The sequence below is a fragment of the Amphiura filiformis genome, chromosome 13 (assembly GCF_039555335.1).
Source record: "Amphiura filiformis chromosome 13, Afil_fr2py, whole genome shotgun sequence".
NCBI lineage: Eukaryota > Metazoa > Echinodermata > Ophiuroidea > Amphilepidida > Amphiuridae > Amphiura > Amphiura filiformis.
Genome location: NC_092640.1, coordinates 59279175 through 59295113, shown reverse-complemented (window position 1 = coordinate 59295113; position 15939 = coordinate 59279175). Strand labels below are relative to the sequence as shown.

Here is a 15939-nt window from a genome sequence, read left to right as displayed (position 1 = left end):
GTATGTGACCCTAAAAAAGACCCACAAAAACCCCTGCATGAACTTATAGTGGACAAAAATTAAACATGCGTCAAAATATACTAAAAACCCCATCAATGTGCGCATAGGACATACAGTTGAGGCTCAACAGGACATAGGTCAATTTGCATGTTGTAGGCCTACAGGGATGCAATTATTTCCAATTTTGGTCATTTGGGGATTCACCATGTTCACCCTTCTACTCTTAATTGATGTCTTTTTACTGTGAGAGTTCAATGAGAAAATCATGATTGAAAGTACCTATTTTTCCCTTGAAACCTGTGTTATAGAGAAGTAGTGGTATTGAACCTGTAGCCATCCTTCTACTTAGAAGCAGCCCTTGGATAGATTAGGAGACTCTGATCATGATCACATACACGGTTGTAAATGTACTCCTTTTCAATCAGGACCTGTTATCACATTTTTGATCCTAACCTCACCGAACACTGGCGATCAAAGAACGAGGGGTGTTATAAGCTACATTTGGTTGAAATTGGTAAAAAATTAGGCTCATAATCTATTTCACCATCTATGTCCACGTGATCTATGTCACAGTGACAAACTGTGACAAAAGATTTCTTGTCAACATTATATTGGGGGATGCATGTGGAAAAATTAATTTTTAAGATAAAATGGTCAAATATTATGTAAATTTGAACAAATTTGTCGGAGTCTCACAAAAATTTGCTAATGCAAGTCATGCACCCCCAGATTTACACATGACACTTGGACAGGGAGGGGCCTTATTTGCCTACTGTGGAAACCTATTCTGAAATCACAATACTTGTAATGATAAAATTGGATGGATTTTGTCTTCATCTAAATGGATAACACAAAGAATAAGACGGTAAAACCCGGGGTAAAACATGATGCAGTGATGTTTTGTTGTTTATTAGTCAAGCAAGAATTCTCAAGGTGGAATCCCTGGCACATTGGTTTCATAACCACTCCGGTACAAAATATTTTTTGTTTTGGCTATAGCCCCCTCTTCAGAAATATTTAATTATACTCATATTTGCTCAAGTAGTATTTGATACGAATGTTGTTACACATTGTAATTTGTATGGGTTCTTTTTTATGAGCCTATGGTCCGCATGCACAAAAGAGTTAGACCGGGTCTAAAGTTAGACCTGGTCTAAGTTGAATTTAGTCCCAGGATAAATAAAATGTCCATCTCAAACATCTCTCCATGAGCTTGCAAAATAAATGAAGAGAGGATTTTCATGTATCAAAATTAAGAAATATGAAGAAAAAGTTAGTAATTCTTCCATCCCCTACTTTTAAAATATTAATGCCCCTTGCTTTAAGGTGGTACAGCACTCCCTGATAAATTTTGTGACTAATTTTGAATTTTTCTCAAAAATAACTACACACTGGTAACAAAAGTTATGTATATTATAGGGCAAGGAATCCAATTAATTCACTGAAATTTCAGTGATTCAAGACAAGTGGTTCATTATATATGTTAAGAAATGAGGTACATTCTAGCAGTACCTCTTTTCTTATCATAAATAACATACCGCTTGTCTTGAGTCACTGAAATTCCAGTGTAGTAACTGGATTCCTTGCCCCTACATGTATACATGTAACTTGTTACCAGTGTGTTATTATTTTTTGAGAAAAATGCAAAAATAGTCACAAATTTATCAAGGGGTGTAGTACCGCCTTAATAAAACATAATTTTTATCCTCGCTACTAATTAATACTAAAACATTGAGGAGTTGTCTAATATAATCACATTCTAAGACAATTGTGTTGGTACTAAATACAATAGTTTACATACTACATTATAGAAGTACATTGTACAACTACCTCATACGTGTACAATAAAATTCAACTATGGCACATTGTAAAAACCAGTCTACTACAAAATTCAATGATAAAAATTTCCTTAGCTATCACTATTAGACTACATGTATACCATCATGGTAATATTCAAATTTAAAATGACAAGAAAGATAAGTCTACCGTTAATGTCATGAGATGACCTTTATTTGGATTCTTTCTTTCTTCCAACATGATAAAATAGTTAATATGCAATCATTATGAAAGTTACCAATACATTTGGACGGGAAAAACATTGGAAATTTGCAAAGAAACAACATCATAAACTTCACCTCTATCACTCGAAATATCTTGCACTTTGGCCTCAGAGTTAGTCTCCACGCAGCCAGTTTGGTTACGCTCCTCCACACCAAACTGGCTTCAGAGGAGACTAACTATTTGCGATCGTTCGATATATTATCATAATCTGAAAATTATGATGTCGGACCAACAGAAAATGCAAATAGGGCAAATTTGACAGTTTGCTCATAGATGTAAGTTGGAACATGTGTAAGTATTACAAATATGCCAAAAAATTGGTTTTGAAAAAAAATAAAGGTATATTCTGAAAAAGATACTACATTATAGAAGTACATTGTACAACTACCTTATATGTGTCTACTACAAAATTCAATGATAAAAATTTCCTTAGCTATCACTATTAGACTACATGTATACCATCATGGTAATATTAAAATTTAAAATGACAAGAAAGATAAGTCTACTGTTAATGTCATGAGATGACCTTTATTTGGATTGCAAATTTGTATATCCAATAGTTTGTACAAATATGACAGGACCTGCCGGGATGACGGTGAAACCTTTAACAGAACACTTGCAAGAAAATCAGGACTTGTGTAGCCTTCGGGAACTTTCACCATGATTTTCATACCCTTTGCAGGATATGCAAAGGGCTAAATCCACTTTTACAGTAGTCTAGAATTTTCATGGCTAAAATCAAAATTCCATGATATTTGATAATCTATGGTAAAAAAGTATTTCATTCAAGACAAGTGGTTCATTATATATGTTAAGAAATGAGGTACAATAGACATGTCGTGAAGGGCTTCACTTTAGCTATTGCTAGCTACCAGCATGATGAAGAAGATAAACAGACATGTTACGAATCTTGAGTCATTCAAATTCCAGCTTTTTCTCTCCAGCTTCGAAGAGTTCTCATTGGTGCTAATTAGATTGAATACAGTAATTGTGGGAACCCTGTGCATTTCATGCTGCAGTTCAATAGGGATCTTGCGTCTGTTCTACTTTCATACCAAAACATTTACTTGTGCAGAAGAACTGTTATTCCAACGCCAGCTTTTTCTCTCATGTCCCAGCTTCCTTTGAAACGAAGTGGTGAGGTGAGCATAATTGTATTGGTCTCTTCACCACTCATAGTCACTACTCCAGTATACTTAATGACATACTCATATTTCTCAAAATTGCCCTCTTCATCAAGCTGGTAGCTAACAATAGCTAAAGTGAAGTGCTTTCCAACATGACTCTTGGCTGGCTTTACTGCGTACCTTTCACAGATGGGGTCCCCTGAATAGTCTGTTTGCAAAGTACATTTCCATACTTTGTCACGATTCTTATCTCCTGTGAAGTCCAGTACTCTTTGTGAGAAACTAGCTACGTCTGACAGATCTATTGGTTCCACTTTAATAGTCAAGTCTACTGATTCTTCCATGAGATCCCTGTGTTCTCCGAATGGTAGATTAAAGTAAAGTCTTGGGTTGATGTGGGGGCATGTCTGTGAACTGTTTGTACCACAAGAGCATTTTACCTCAACAGAACCATCTGACAATCTTCGCTTCTTAATCTCTCTGCTTGCAATATTTGCCCATTCAGCATGAATCTTGTAAGCTTCATTATAATGTTTTGTCAAAATATTTGAAGATTTAAATGTTTGGAGACGACCATAATCTATGTTATGAAATCTAACAAATGGCAGCAATCTCTTTGCCCACTTTCCTTTGTCAATAAGATTGAACAACTCTTCTTCATTGATCAAAACAAGTTCTTCCTGAACGTCAGGAACAGACAGAACATTGTTGACTTGATCATAAGTCAACTTCCAGAAGAGTGTTTTGTACTCTTTTCCATAAATATTTGTGAAGTTAGTTCTGATCGTACTGTAGCACAGTGCCACCATATCAGAGAGAAAACTTTCCACATACTGTAGCCATAGCAACCCAGCTTTCAAGGCATCACCATGGATACCTGTGAGGACATCTTTCATGAAGCCCACACAGTCATCCTTCAAAGTTGGTACATCATACTTGTCTGCCAATGTGTGAATACCACACACATTATCAATAGTCAGTGTTAGGTTCCCTGTGTATAAAAACTTCAAAAAATCAGAGAAAGCTGCCTCTCCTTCAGGTGATTCTTGAAGTGTGATCTTCCTTTCTTCAGATTCTTTCCAGTTTTCACTCATCAGCATAGTCTTAAAAACTTTACTCTGTGTTGCTAGGACAAACCTGTGTGTAGGAAATACCTGTTCTCCTACTGTCAAAGTCACATCACTGATGTCTGCATTGTTGAAATGCTCACCAATGTTGGCAATGATGTTGGTCTTGTGCTCAATGAACTCCTGTTCTGATGCTTTCCGTGCCATATTTATACCGGGTTTAAATTGCAGTTTTAAAATCTACCTGAAAAGAAATTAATCAAAGAAAAAAATTTTGTCACAAGTTTCATAACTCAAAATTGGATGCAGAGAGGAATGGGGGATGTATTTGGATGATGTAAGGGTGCAGGGATGCTGCTGTAATATAGGGTCCACAACTTATAAGTCCCCCCTAAAATAAAATAAATCGAAAAATATTTGACAAAATGCAAAGGTGTAAAAAGGTATGGGTAGCTGTATTTGCTTTACACATATGGACCAAATTATAGCGTCACATGTCATTGCGTTCAGTCACAATGGGTTATTATGTAAAAAAAGAGACCATTTTTAACAGTGTTAAAAGTTGCATCTGAGTCCAGGAGTCAACAGGAATATTCATGTGTTTGTTAAAGGATCTGGAATGAGCGTTTCAACAGTATTTTTTGTGGGACATGAGAGCACATCAGACATATCGAATTGCATTCTGAATATGAAGAATGTCTTTCTGATATCAAATAATTTTCATTTTTTGAAATTCACGATATAATACAAATTTTATGACAAATGTGAGTGGGCGCGCGAATCAGCCGTAAACTCGCAAATTGTATTCTGAGTTAAAGTGTAAAATGTATGTGAAGGTCGTATTCATAGGTGTATCAATTAGCTTGCGACAAGTATCTTATCAAACGCTGTTTAAATCAATCAATAATACTACTGCTGAAGAGGATAATAAGCTTCTACCTATTTCTATAGAATAGTTCTTGTCTTTGTTTGCTTTGGCTAAATCCTGTTCAAGTGGTAGATAACAAAGCATTGTATTTTGTCTAGGTATGTATAATCAACAATGAACAATGAGAGGATATTTCTGAACCTCGTTGACTTGGGGATGATTTGAAATGACCGCCAATTATGACTGTTGGATATTTATTACCAGAAATGTAGAAAAAGAGACACATGTAGAACCGATACAAAATACAATTTTGTCGAAGGAACAGAGTTCAACAAATCATAACCCCGCTTTTGGATATCGTTTGAAGTCAAATGATATACCATTTTAAAGCTTATGGTATATATTTTCTAAACACGAAATAAAACAAAATTGACCGGGGTCGACTTTACGGCTGATTCGCCGCATCCAGTCACAAATTATAAAATTTTGATATTTTTCACATTTTTGATATATATATATAACAGTCCTCAAAGTAAATTTTATAAATCTAATGATATATTCTTAAAGTGTATGTAGCTGGGATGAAAAGCCGATGATCAATTGAAAATTTTGACCTTTCATATTGAAGATATGGATTTTTTCTTCAATACGAAAGGTCAAAATTTTCAATTGATCGTCGGCTTTTCATCCCACCTACATACACTTTAAGTATAAATCATCAGATTTATAAAGTTTACTACGAGTACTGTTAAATATCAAAAATACAATTTTTAATCATTTGCCATAAAATGTGTATTACATTGCAATTTCAAAAAATCAAAATTATTTGATATCAGAAGGACATTCTTCAGTATTCAGAATGCAATTCGATATGTCTGATGTGCTCTAATGTCCCACAATAAATACTGTCCAAATGTTCATACCCCACCCTTTAAAGAAACCTCAATCTTTGGTATTCATCATTTTCAAAAACAAAACAGGTGTTTCAATCGTGAATGAATAAAAAGTTTAACCAATTTCTCACAACATACTTGTTTAGCTGTGGTGGCCTGCGGCCGACATCCATCGACCTTCGACCATCGACCTTACTGGGAAGTTGGAAGGTGTTTAAATCTTTTCTTTTTTTAATGATAAATGGCTAAATTGGGCAGGATATTTACTGCAGTGAGAAAAGACCATGTGCAAAGTCACATTTTAATAATGCAGCATTTGCCCGATTTCCTTCGCAGTCAAGCAATATGTACCAGTGAAAAATTGCTCGTCATGGGAGTTGTGCCTAATGTGATTCAAAAATTGAAAACAAAATTTCAGGTGTGGAGAAGTGAAAACCCAGCCGAGAGCACCTTGTCGACGTGCCACGTCTGTTCATCAGGAGATTTTTTTTTATTGCAAGCAACATTCAGGGGTTTATATAGTTAGCTGAATATCAGTGTTGCAGTTGAATCCTCACCATCCGATTCCGGGTTCCTGACAATTCTGATGTCCGAGTCTGGTCCTCAACGTCCAAGTCCGAGTCTTTATGTGTCAAATTCAGGCCCCAGGGTTTTCACCAATACAAGGGGCCTATATCAACCTATAGTTATCCAGAATTTCAGTTCTATTACTTTCTTGTAAATACCTAATTTGCTAGTCCTACCTAGTGATGTTTAGTTAGCATACCTTGGAATCACGAGTATTATCACAGTACATATTACTAGGCTTGTGCTTTGAAGAGGCAAATGATGCAATATGAGTCTATGTCACCATCAAACTTCAGGTGACAAGGAATGGCCCCACTTTTGTCAGTCAGTCTGGGAAATGCACCCACACTCTAAAGCAATCTACTCAATTTTAAATAGAAACTTGACCCAAATTTGACAAGAACACTATATTCAGATGGGAATAACAAAAGAGGATTTCTTTTTGGGAATAAGCAAACCTAAAAGAGGGGCTTGGTTTGTTTTGGGGGGCAGCCAACAACAAATAGGGGAGATCTACGCGCAATAAGATTTTTTTGCCCAAACTAATATATGCCTCTAAAAGTCCGCTAATATGCCTCCAAAAAGTCTGCTGCAGCTGCAGCAATTCACCATATTAGTTTAAACTTTTGGAGGCATATTAGTTTGGACATTTGGAGGCATATATCCCGGGCATATATCAGATAAGATGAGATGAGATGAGATAAGCATCACACTTAGGAGTGTAAACATTGAAGATATCAGTTGTAGTAACTACAAATTTCGAACGTTTGAGGACTTGTTCTCAAGTTGTAGCAGGTGCCATAGGGTGTCTTCAATGTTAATTGTTTTTAGTGACGAACGAACCGATCCAGATTGGTAGATCTGGATCGGCCTGATATTGGCCAGATCGGATGTGGATCGGGATCGGTAAAAATCCACTCAATTCCCGATCCTGTGAACCGATCCAACATTGTTATATTCCGACCTGAACGATGTTAAAAACGATGAAATTAATAAATACTGAAGTACATGATGTGTTCCCACAATAGTTACAAAGTTCAAGAAACGATAAACCTTACGACCCGTTATATCACATAATTAACCCTATAATGGGGTTGGTACAATTTGTGACCCTACTTCTCATACCCGACTTTTCATACCCCACTTGACCCAACTTTTTATTGTTATGATAAATCATTTTAGATATTTCAATGAATAATAAATAAAGTGTAAATGAAGTCTACCAAATTGAAAAGGCTAAATCAGTGTAATTGGTGAAAAGTATGATTTAGAAATTATTATTTATAAACATCGCCCTTCCTCGTGCGCAGCCATAATCTCCAAACCAGTCGTTCATAAGTTACCTTTTCATGAGGAAGTATAAATCTGTCTGCCACATTCAGATCTATGCATGGTGACATTAAGTCACATTATAAACGTCAATATTGTCATTGCATGTTATTCAGCCCTTTCACTGCTACCAACATTTGAGATTAATTGAGTATTGACTTCAATGTACCGCTCAGTTGATCCAAGCAAGTTCAATCAAGTTAGCATATCAAGGCATAGTTATTGACCTTGTTCTCCTGATCCTGGTATTAAATTGGTCAATGCATTTTGATATAAGCAAACACTTATTGATTGGCTTGAGCAAACTTTATAACCACAGGTTTAGGGAGTGTTCAGAACATTGGGGGGGGGGGCTGAGCACTTGGAAATTGGAGTCAAAAAGTTTTGACCCCCTCTCTTCCTTCCTTCCATGCGTGCTTACCTCAACAGTTTGAGTATCAACGCACAGGCTTTACGACGTGCACAGTTTTCCAGAGAACCTGAAAATTTTTTGATTCCCCATATTTGGACATATACAAAACCTTTTTGATCAACCCTTTCCAAGAATTTAAAAAACAACTTATGATTTGTGCAGGAACGACATGAATGCCATTTTACATTATAACAAGTATACACTAAGTTTTAATGGTTATACATTTTTTTAATTTATAGGCCTTTAGGCCTATTCCTACACTAAAACATGCAAGTTTTATAGGGTGACTTGTATGAAGTTTAATTTCATTGTATGCATTCTAATTTGTTCATGTTTCATTCTTAGAACCAATAATTAAATAAAAGTAACACAAGAAAGGGAAATTGAGAGAAACATCTGGGCACATACTCAAGATTTTTAGTCTAAAGACTTGTTTATCAGGGGCGTAGTTTTTCTTGGTCAGTGGAAAAATATAAATTTCGGGGGAAAGACGAAAAAATGTCGGTTGCATCATTTTGACCCGGTATTATCAGTGGAATATATACTCTTTTCTTATAGAGACTGGATAAATGTAAAGTCTTCGAGCTTCCAAAAAGACTTTATAGGCCTATTGGAAAATGTGCGTGAGTAGCGCGCAAAAATGTTGTATGTTCTTGTTCTTTTGGTATTTGCTTGTTAAAACTTTTTGATCCCCGCCCCCTATCAGGAGCAAAAACTTTTTTGACTCCCCTTTTTGAAGACATAAAACTTTTTGACTCCCCTTTTTAGAGACTAAAACTTTTTTGACCCCTCCATTTTGCCCCCCCCCCCAAAGTATTTCTGAACAATCCCTTAGTCCAGGCGATTAGAATTGCACAGGGCTCAAAACTCATCAATACTAATCACAATTTTGTATCTAAATATGGCTGAACGAGGCTTTGAAATTTGAGATGAGAAAATGCTTGAAAATGCTGTTCTTTATCAATAATATTAAGGAAATGTGTATGGTATTTGCTTAATATTTGATTACCAACGGAATAAACTGTGAATATCTAACAAAACTTTAAAAATTAGTCGGGTCAGGTGGGGTATGAAAAGTGGGGTATGAAAAGTAGGGTCATAAATTGTACCAACCCCCTATAATCCGGGCCTATAATGCCTCGTATATGACTGTATTACTTCCGCATTTTACGCTGCTGCGCTGTGAGCTTGCTGTTATCGTAAACATGCCACGAGTTCATGGTACACGGGTTAACGAACTTTGAGAAGCAAGCTAGAATTTACCAGATTAGCGCCGCGTCGCTAGCTTAGAATTGTGTGCTACACATGCTGTGTGCATAGCTTTTAAATTGGTATGGTACCGAGGGTACACATGTTTGTTTACAACTGCGCATGCCTGCATAAATGAGTTATTTCGTGGGCTTCAAGTAATTCTTTCAAGGTATAAATACTAAATATGTACTGTACTACTGAGAGCTACTGAGCATACATGGAAGTTTTAAATGTGTCACAGTCGTCATTCATTCTGAGTCGGAAAATAGCCCTAACGTGGATCGGATCTGGATCTGGATCTGGGTGGATCGGTTCATCACTAATTGTTTTCACTATAAATGTAGCAAAATATTAATATTGACAATAATTAACAACCTGTTTGACCTCTCCATACATTGCTCACCTGTGTTTTCATATTGTGGTGAAAAGTGATTACAAATGTGTAATTTGCAATCATTTTTTGAAGCAACAATAAAGTGTGTACCGGTATTTGATTTGAATGTAGATCGGAGCTGAGCCGGGCGTTTCAATTATTGGAACTGGGAAGACATGCCATTGCAAACTTAAAGCCACATTATTACATTTGCTGAGGAGGATGCCCTCACTGATTTTTTAAAATTAATTTTTTACACGATTATATTGTACTTTATTAAACCAATATACATTTGCATTTGTACCCAGTGTTCGATTTACCACCTGCATACCTGCACCAGTGCATGTAACATTCCCTCTGTGCATGCAGCTTTTCACTACCTGCCTGCACGCGTGCATGTACGATTTTAGCGCTAGCGATATGACAAGGCAATATACAAAAGTAAACAAGCAGTCAGTCCGATTTGGAAAAACCCAATCTATTTTTAGCGCAATATCCTGACTTCATTAGGCCGTGTAAAATTAATATTTTGGTTCTCGCCCCTCCCTCCTCAATTTCTGGGATTTGTCAGATTTTTTTTTTTTTTTTAGATTTTTCAATTTTTGTAGACTTTGGAATGATTTATGAAATCTTCATACATATAAATAAGTTTATTAGAGAACAAGCATCACTTCCAAGTCTTTTTTTGTGGTACTCTAGGGGTTAATCCCTCAGAATCTCACATTTGAAAAAAAAAAAAAAAAAAAAAGGGCCTCATCGTTCCTCGAGCACTGTTGGAGAAGACCGAAAACTACTGACAATGCTAATTTTACATTGAAAAAAAAAAAAAAGAAGAAAAAAACACCTCCCTCCCTCATCAATTCATGAAAATCCTCTGGACGAGAACCAAAACATTAATTTTATACGGCCTTAGAAGGGCTGGCGCAAATCGCGCAATTGACAATTCCCGATACCCCTATCACGTGAGAACTGTCACTTTTTTCATTGACTTCCCTAGTCTCCTACACAGCCAGTTTGCGTCGGTCTGATACTTGTCGATCCTAACGAACATTCGAGATAGCCACATACAGTCTGGTCCGAGACTATGACTTCCCTCAGAGGGGCTAGCGTAATGGGACGTCATCCACCAATTCCCGATACCCTCGCACATGTAGAAGCTGTCATTTTCATTTCATTGAAAAAAAAGAACCGCAATTTAAACAGTGGGAAATATTGGTTTACATACGGAAAATAATCATAATAATGTCCAGCAAAAAAGGAAATAGCTCAAAAAACACTTGCATCATTCTGGAAATCGTGCACCTCGTCGGCGACTAGTTCTAGAACAGATGAAGCCACAGCATCCAGTGTTTTGGCTAAGAAATCGGCGAGTCGGAGTGATCGGCATAAAAATGACAATGACAGTGGAGCCGGGAATATTATTACAAGCTTAACTGACAATGATCGTGATTCAATGTGATTTTATGTTTGCTTTAATTTTGGTGCATGCACACTTTTTGCTGTGCATGTAGAAATTTTGGGCTACATGCACCAGTGCAGGTAGGAAAAAATTTGTAAATCGGACACTGTTTGTACCCTGCAAAAATCAAGACTCTAGGTGAATAAAACGATGGAACCGGAATTATTAGTCAAACGCATACACGATGTTCATAACACACAGTACGTGACGCTGGCGTGCATGGGACGGTGATCTACACAACAAAGGGTCGTACCATAACACGACCGAAGGAGTGGTACGTATTGGCGACATATGCGTTGGTAGTAAATTCCAATTTTCTTTGCTTTGCTGTAGTTGTTCAGCTCAAAAATAAAAGGGGATATCTGACAGTAAAACCTAACATTTTATGGCAAAGAAATGGTAATCTATTTTGTATGAAAATGTTATATTAAATTAGCTTTAAACATTAACCAAATTGCACTGTTTGATTCCTAAAACCTGAGTATTTGGTACCATGAATGATTAAGTACTTGACAAATCGTACTTACCGTACCTTGTGTTGGAATCCTTATTGTTGAAATTTTCATACATTTATAATTAATTATGTTAAAATTAAATAACTCAAGAGCCCGGTTCAAGAGAAGCCACCGTCACACCGTTTTGTTTGGATACGATTGCGCAATCATGGCGCGGTTTGTTGGTATGGAGAGACTGTCACCCGGCCACTGCTCACGGTACGGGCGCACACTACCAAAACTTTGTAAGGTTTAAAATAATTTGCCAATTTGTACTGGCGGAGGATCTTAAGGGATCTGGAATGCGCGTTTTGAGCGTTTCGACAGTATTTTTGTGGGACATGAGAGCATATCAGACATATCGAATTGCATTCTGAATACGAAGAATAATTTTCATTTTTTGAAATTCACGATATAGGCATATTAAAAGGGCATTTCGTGATCCACAGCCTCATCCCCCCACTTTTCTCAAAAAAAGTTGAGATTTTTATATCACTGGAAACCTCTGGCTACATAATGTTTATGTACAAAATATTTCTTGCAGATTAATTCGTTTAGCAAAGATATCGTGAAATTTGAATTTCGTTCTGGTGCACCAGAACGAAATTACAACGTATTGTCTATGGAGCAGTGTAATACACATAATCATGCATAACTCGCAAACGCAATATCGGAATCAACTGAAATTTTGGGAATATGCTTTATTCGTGGATACGTACTGAAAAATGTCATAAAAAGAGGATGCTAGGATCACGAAATACTCCTTTAAATACAAATTTTATGACAAATTATTAACATTTGATGTTTTTCACATTTTTGATGAATAACAGTCCACGAAGTACATCTTATAAATCTAATGATATATTCATTAAGTGTATGTAGCTGGGAGGAAAAGCCGACGATCAATTGAAAATTTTGACCTTTCATATTGAAGATATGGATTTTTTCCCAAAAATACCTAATTTTTGTGTGTGTGTTTTTGGGGAAAAATCCATATCTTCATTACGAAAGGTCAACATTTTCAACTGATCGTCGGCTTTTCATCCCACCTATATACAGATTTATAAAGTTCACTTCGAGTACTGTTAAATATCAAAAATATCAATTTTTAATCATTTGCAATAAAATGTGTATTACATTGCGAATTTCAAAAAATCAAAATTATTTGATATCAGAAGGACATTCTTCGTATTTCTGAATCTGAAGTCGCTGCTGGCAAAAATATCTCGAGGATACATCACACCAACTTGCGCAGCGGTTGGATGGCAGAGCAATTATAGTTTTGGTTTGAGGTGTTCAACTAAGTTGGCTTTGAAAGTATTCAGGTCAGGGCTCTTAGCAACAGATGGAGGAAGCTGGTTCCAACTAACGATGGTTGATGGGAAGAATGACTTCTAGTAGATGGTGGTCTTGTTGTGTCCCCTTGAAGACCGTGTGGTGTGGTGTATGTAGTCGTCTAATTTGATGTCAATGAGCCCATTATCCATTTTGTAAAGAGTTGTCAATTTCTTGGCTTGCCGTCTTGACTGGAGAGTGTCCCAATCAAGCTACCGGAGTAAGTTGGTAACAATTCCTTTCTCGCGGGTGTACACTTTCTTGCAGAATCTTGCTGCTTGACGTTGTATTCTCTCAAGAGCGTAGATGTTTTTTCTGCAAGTAGGGGTCCCCACGCAGCTGTTCCGTATTCCAGGATAGGCCGAACCAGGGCTGTATAGGCAGTAACCTTAACCTTTTCAGGACAGCTCCACAGGTTTCTCCTAACAACTCCAAGGATCTGATTGGCTTTCTTTGCAAAATGCTGAGTTTGTATATCCCAACTAATATAAGTGTGTTTGACAGATGAATACCCAAGTATGGATGAGAAGAAACTGTTGAAAGCTCTTCACCACAGAAGGTGTGAACATGCGGTGTCTGAGGGCTGGAACCGATGGTCATGGTGAAACATTTAGATGGATTAAAGTTCATCAACCATGTGTTTTGCCATTCTTCCAGAGCATCCAAGTCTTTCTGTAAAATTGAGGTGTCGGTCTGGTTTGTGATTGGTGTATAGATGAGACAGTCGTCTGCGAATAATCTTGCTTTTGAAATGAATTTGTTCGGTAAATCATTTATGTAGAGTAAAAAGAGCAGGGAACCAATGACTGTGCCCTGGGGGACACCTGACGCCACACAAGCTGAAGCTGATGTTGTCCCATTAACCAACACTTTCTGAGTTCTGTCTGAGAGAAAATTCTTAATCCAAGTTGAGATGGAGCCGGTGATTCCATAATAATTTAATTTGGCGATTAAACGACGGTGAGGCACTTTGTCGAATGCCTTTGTGAAATCTAGTATGGCGGCATCAACCTTCTGCTTACCATCAAGTTCCTTTGCAATGTCATGGATGGTTAATATCAATTGAGACTCAGTAGACCTCTTAGCACGAAATCCATGCTGGTAATCGGTCAGGATTTGATGGAGTTCAAGATGTTTCATCACATGGCTGTGAATATATAGAATGCAATTCGATATGTCTGATGTGCAATAAATACTGTCCAAACGCTCATACCCCATCCCTTAAGTTTAGAAAATAAACTAAAAATCGCTCTGGACTTTTCGTACTGATCCTATAATAGATGATCACCAGATCACCAATGTTCTGAACTCCTTATCATATTATAGAGTGTGATAGATTGGGTTGACATGTCACGTCATTACCAGGCAATTTGTATTATGTATAGTCTGTATTACAGACTGGTGAACTGCTAACATTTGTAGGAGTACATGTATAGCATGCACAGCGTGTAAGAAATTGCCATGATAGTAACCCGGGGATAGTAAGGTAAATCCATTAGTTGTTCAAGAGCTTTCAAGAGCCACGCATGGCGATTTTGTTCAAGATAGGTCGAGCGACTCAGGCTAAACACACCACCTGTACGATAAAAAGATTGACTCATTGTTACGATCTGGCGGATCTGCGCATGCTCATTACCATCTTAAACGTAACCAACTTAAGGGATCAAAAATGAGCGTTTATTGCGTTTCGACAGTATTTTTTGTGCGACATGAGAGCACCTCAGACCTATCGAATTGCATTCTGAATACGAAGCATGTCTTTCTGATATCAAATAATTTTCATTTTTGAAAATCACAATTTAATACAAATTTTATGACAAATTATAAAAATTTGATATTTTTCACATTTTTGATATATAACAGTCCTCAAAGTGAATTATATAAATCTAATGATATATTCTTAAAGTGTATGTAGCAGGGAGGAAAAGCCGACGGTCAATTGAAAATTTTGACCTTTCATATTGAAGATATGGATTTTTTTCCCAAAAAGACCTAATTTTTTTGGTGTTTTGGAAAAAAAAATCCATATCTTCAATACGAAAGGTCAAAATTTTCAATTGATCGTCGGCTTTTCATCCCACCTACATACACTTTAAGTATAAATCATCAGATTTATAAAGTTCACTTCAAGTACTGTTAAATATCAAAAATATCAATTTTTAATGATTTGCCATAAAATGTGTATTAAATTGCGAATTTCAAAAAATCAAAATTATTTGATATCAGAATGACATTCTTCGTATTCAGAATGCAATTCGACATGTCTGATGTGCTCTAATGTCCCAAAATAAATACCGTCCAAACGTTCATACCCCAGCCCTTAAGAAAATTGGATTTTTTTTTGGTCAATTTTTGTTTTCTGGAAGTTCAAAGCGCAGATACGAGCTTACCATATTTTTTCAACACATATATTCAACTGCAAGTCAAGCAATAAGTTTTACACAGACCAAAAATAACGTGATAATAATTCAAGGATTTGAGATATGATCAATGCAAAAGAATACTAGTATACACCACCAGACCACCACATGTTGCCAATTTTATGGAGCTAGGAATAAAATCAATTCATCTCAAATGCAACTACGTGAACTATATAAACGACATCTCATCTTTTAAGATGGCACATTTAACAGCTGCCGTTTGAATATTTAGTTTCCTGTAATCATAATTATATTGCTAGTACTAACTTTACATATTTCACAC

General features: G+C 36.5%; 1 protein-coding gene across 2 annotated transcripts; it reads right to left on the bottom strand.

Annotated features, from left to right (window-relative positions):
* Positions 1-2258: 2258 nt before the first annotated feature.
* Positions 2259-12061, bottom strand: LOC140168590 (BTB/POZ domain-containing protein 17-like). 2 transcript variants are annotated; one of them, XM_072191991.1, is made up of 2 exons: positions 11940-12061; positions 2259-4499 (listed from the first exon to the last, which is right to left on the bottom strand). In XM_072191991.1, the coding sequence occupies exon 2, from the start codon at positions 4460-4462 to the stop codon at positions 3125-3127; it is 1338 nt and encodes a 445-aa protein (XP_072048092.1). In that variant the 5' UTR covers positions 4463-4499; positions 11940-12061; the 3' UTR covers positions 2259-3124. The 2 variants fall into 2 exon arrangements, with proteins under 2 accessions (XP_072048092.1, XP_072048090.1); XM_072191989.1 differs by having other exon boundaries at positions 11935-12037.
* Positions 12062-15939: the final 3878 nt, after the last annotated feature.